The following is a 2912-nucleotide window of genomic DNA, read 5'->3' as shown; positions in this document are numbered from 1 at the left end:
ATATTATTGATTTATTTCCTATTTTATTATCTAGGGACACGCAACGGCCAAAAACATAGACTTTATAGAGTATAATGCTGGCTACCAGGGGCATTTTAAATACCACTCTCTGTCCGTCTGCCTCTCCACTTTCTAATTATTGAAAGTGCTCCAATTGACATATTAAATTATATAAAAAGACTTGATTCTTTTCAAAATGCATGTATCGCTTATAGAATTTTATTGACAATACCTGTTACAGTTGCTTCCGCATAAAGAAGTTTTTTCAAAATTAAAATTGATAAAATCCTACCTAAGATCAACAATGTCATAAGAGAGATTAAATGGATTAACCATATTATCAATTGAAAAAAAGATGTTAGAAAATCTTGAATATAAAAACTTAATCATTAATTTTGCATCTCAAAAAGCGAGAAGAATGACTTTTAAATAACATTATATTATTATTATTATTATTATTATTATTATTATTTTACTTTAAAAAAAAATGGCCCAATTTCAAAGTTTCGCCTAAGGCTCAAAAATACATTGAGCCAGTCCTGTTGATTGCAAAGGAATATGGGCCAAATATGGTGAACTTATTAACTCATAGCATTTCTAATATATATATATATAGAGGCTGATTTTATATGTAAAAGAATTATTTATCATGTGATTATATATTGTCATACTCCTCTTTCAGAGAGACTGTAAAGATTATTAAACTTTGGCTATAACCTAAAGCCATTAAGATGGTAATTAGAAAATAAAGCTAGCTAGCTAGAATATTTTCTTAGAAGTTGGTGAAAATTGCACTATATTACTATGAATACAGCTATATATATATATAATGAGGAGTGTTAGGTTTACAAACAAATTTTACAGAAAAACTTTTACAAACTGATGTGGCACAACATGATTAGGTTTTTCAAAATTTGAACTTATCTTATATTCAATCATGTTGTGCCACATCAGTTTGTAAAAGTTTTTCTGTAAAATTTATTTGTAAGCCTAACTTTCCTCATATTTAATTTAGCAAATTCCTTCTTTGTATCTATTCACAAGTATGTTAAAATAATAATTTAAATAATAAATTTTATTTTTTATTCACTTAATTTTTTGAGACAATAATGATTTTTTTATATAAGTTGAACCATTCAAAATTAATTTTTAAGGAATTTTTTATATATTTTATATATATATTTTTTTTCAGTTGTGTCCTCTCTCATAAAAAAAATACTGGTATATCTTGGCACACACATCAGCCGGGCAAAACTAGAATTTTCATTGTTGGCGATGAATTCTTTTTTTTTTTTTAAAAAAAAAAAAAACTATGGTGGGGTGTAAATACTTGATTTTAAAAGAATTATTAATGCATTTAGAAAAATAATAATAATAGAGACCATTTTGAGACTTTAGCCCCTCAAGCCCCTTAGTAGTTCTGCCTCTGCCTAATATATCGTAAAAAACAAGCAAACTTTTGCTGCTACTCCCTCTCTCTCTCTCTCTCCAGACTTGTCTATAAATAGGGAGAGCCACATTGGAGTAACTCATCCTTAATTCACTAGGACACAGAATCTTCTTAGAGTGTGTTTTCCTACCACATTGTCTCCAATCCTCTTCATTGTTAAGGAAAAATGGCTTCCTCCAAGACTTTTCTTCTCCTTGGTCTTGTCTTTGCTGTTGTGCTTCTCATCTCCTCTAGTGTCTCTGCTCGTGAGCTTGCTGAGGCCGCTCAAATCCGTAAGTTTTCTTACATCATTTTCACGTGCTTCATAGGATTTATTTATTTAACCAGTACTTAATTATGTTTTTTTAAATTACCCATGTTGTGATTTAATTAAGTTCCTGTTAAACTCATGATTAATTTTTATAGAGGAAAATGTCAAAACTGAAGCTGTGGAGGAAGCCAACTACGGTGACCACAAGCACGGTCATGGACATGGTCATGGTCATCACGGCCATGGACATGGACATGGGCATCATGGTCACCCAGGACACGGTGCTGCTGACGAGACAGAAACCGACGAAAATTAGACAAATCCTTGGTCCTATGCCTATCTATCTATGTTACTTTGTATGCCAATAAATAAGGTTGCCCTGGTTGTGTTGTGCAGCTTTATTATAAGCTGTATCTTTCTACTACTTTTTCATGTGTAATGTTATGCCTTTTTATGTATCACAATTAATGTGCTTGAAGGTGTGAAATCCTCACTATGGTGTCAGGATCATTTCTCTGCCTTTTATATTTTAATGATTCAAGAAATCATATATTATATATAAAAGTTGAAGCCTTCAAGAGAATATATATATATACCTCTGAATTGCAGCAAACCATAATCTAAAATGCTGACAAATGTCGTCTCGTTAATTAATTAAGTTAAACATCATTTTAATTTTTTGAAAAGAGTGACGTTTTAGAGGCCTTAAAAATTGTGACAAATTGCTTGTTCAAATAAAACAACACTTGCCCATTGTAACTTGTAAGAGTTGAAAACATAGGTAACTAATAAATAATGCTCTCCTCTCCTCGTGTTTTCATGGTGTCCTCCTGATCTTAGGTGGATTATTTTTAAAAAATACAAACACACACAAAAAAAGAAGAAGAAAAAAGTGGCCCTTATTTGATCTCTCACTTAGTTTTTAGAAAATAATATCCACATACAACTAAGAGGACACCAAAAAACACCAAAAGAGCATTTAACATTGAAAAATGCTAGATGCTCTCTTAGTGTTCTCCTTGTGTCCTAGTCCTAGGTGGATATTACTTTATAAAAACCAAGTGAGTGAAATAGGAGCAATGGTCTTTTTGTTTTTTTATAAAATAATATCTACCTAAGACTATGAAGACACAAGGAGAACAATAGCTAGGAGAGCACCTAGTATTCTCCTTTAACATTTCTCATAAATAAATATGGGAAATGCTAGGTGCT

At 31.1% G+C, this 2912-nt stretch overlaps 1 protein-coding gene across 1 annotated transcript; it reads left to right on the top strand.

Annotated features, from left to right (window-relative positions):
* The first annotated feature begins 1529 nt into the window (after positions 1–1529).
* On the top strand, positions 1530–2220 carry LOC132176503 (glycine-rich protein DC7.1-like). Its single transcript, XM_059588735.1, has 2 exons — positions 1530–1722; positions 1856–2220. The coding sequence occupies exons 1-2, from the start codon at positions 1617–1619 to the stop codon at positions 2014–2016; spliced, it is 267 nt and encodes an 88-aa protein (XP_059444718.1). The 5' UTR covers positions 1530–1616; the 3' UTR covers positions 2017–2220.
* Positions 2221–2912: the final 692 nt, after the last annotated feature.

Source organism: Corylus avellana, chromosome ca3, assembly GCF_901000735.1.
Source record: "Corylus avellana chromosome ca3, CavTom2PMs-1.0".
Classification (NCBI taxonomy): domain Eukaryota; kingdom Viridiplantae; phylum Streptophyta; class Magnoliopsida; order Fagales; family Betulaceae; genus Corylus; species Corylus avellana.
The sequence above is the reverse complement of the archived record's forward strand: the minus strand, read 5'-3'. Positions and strand labels throughout refer to the sequence as shown.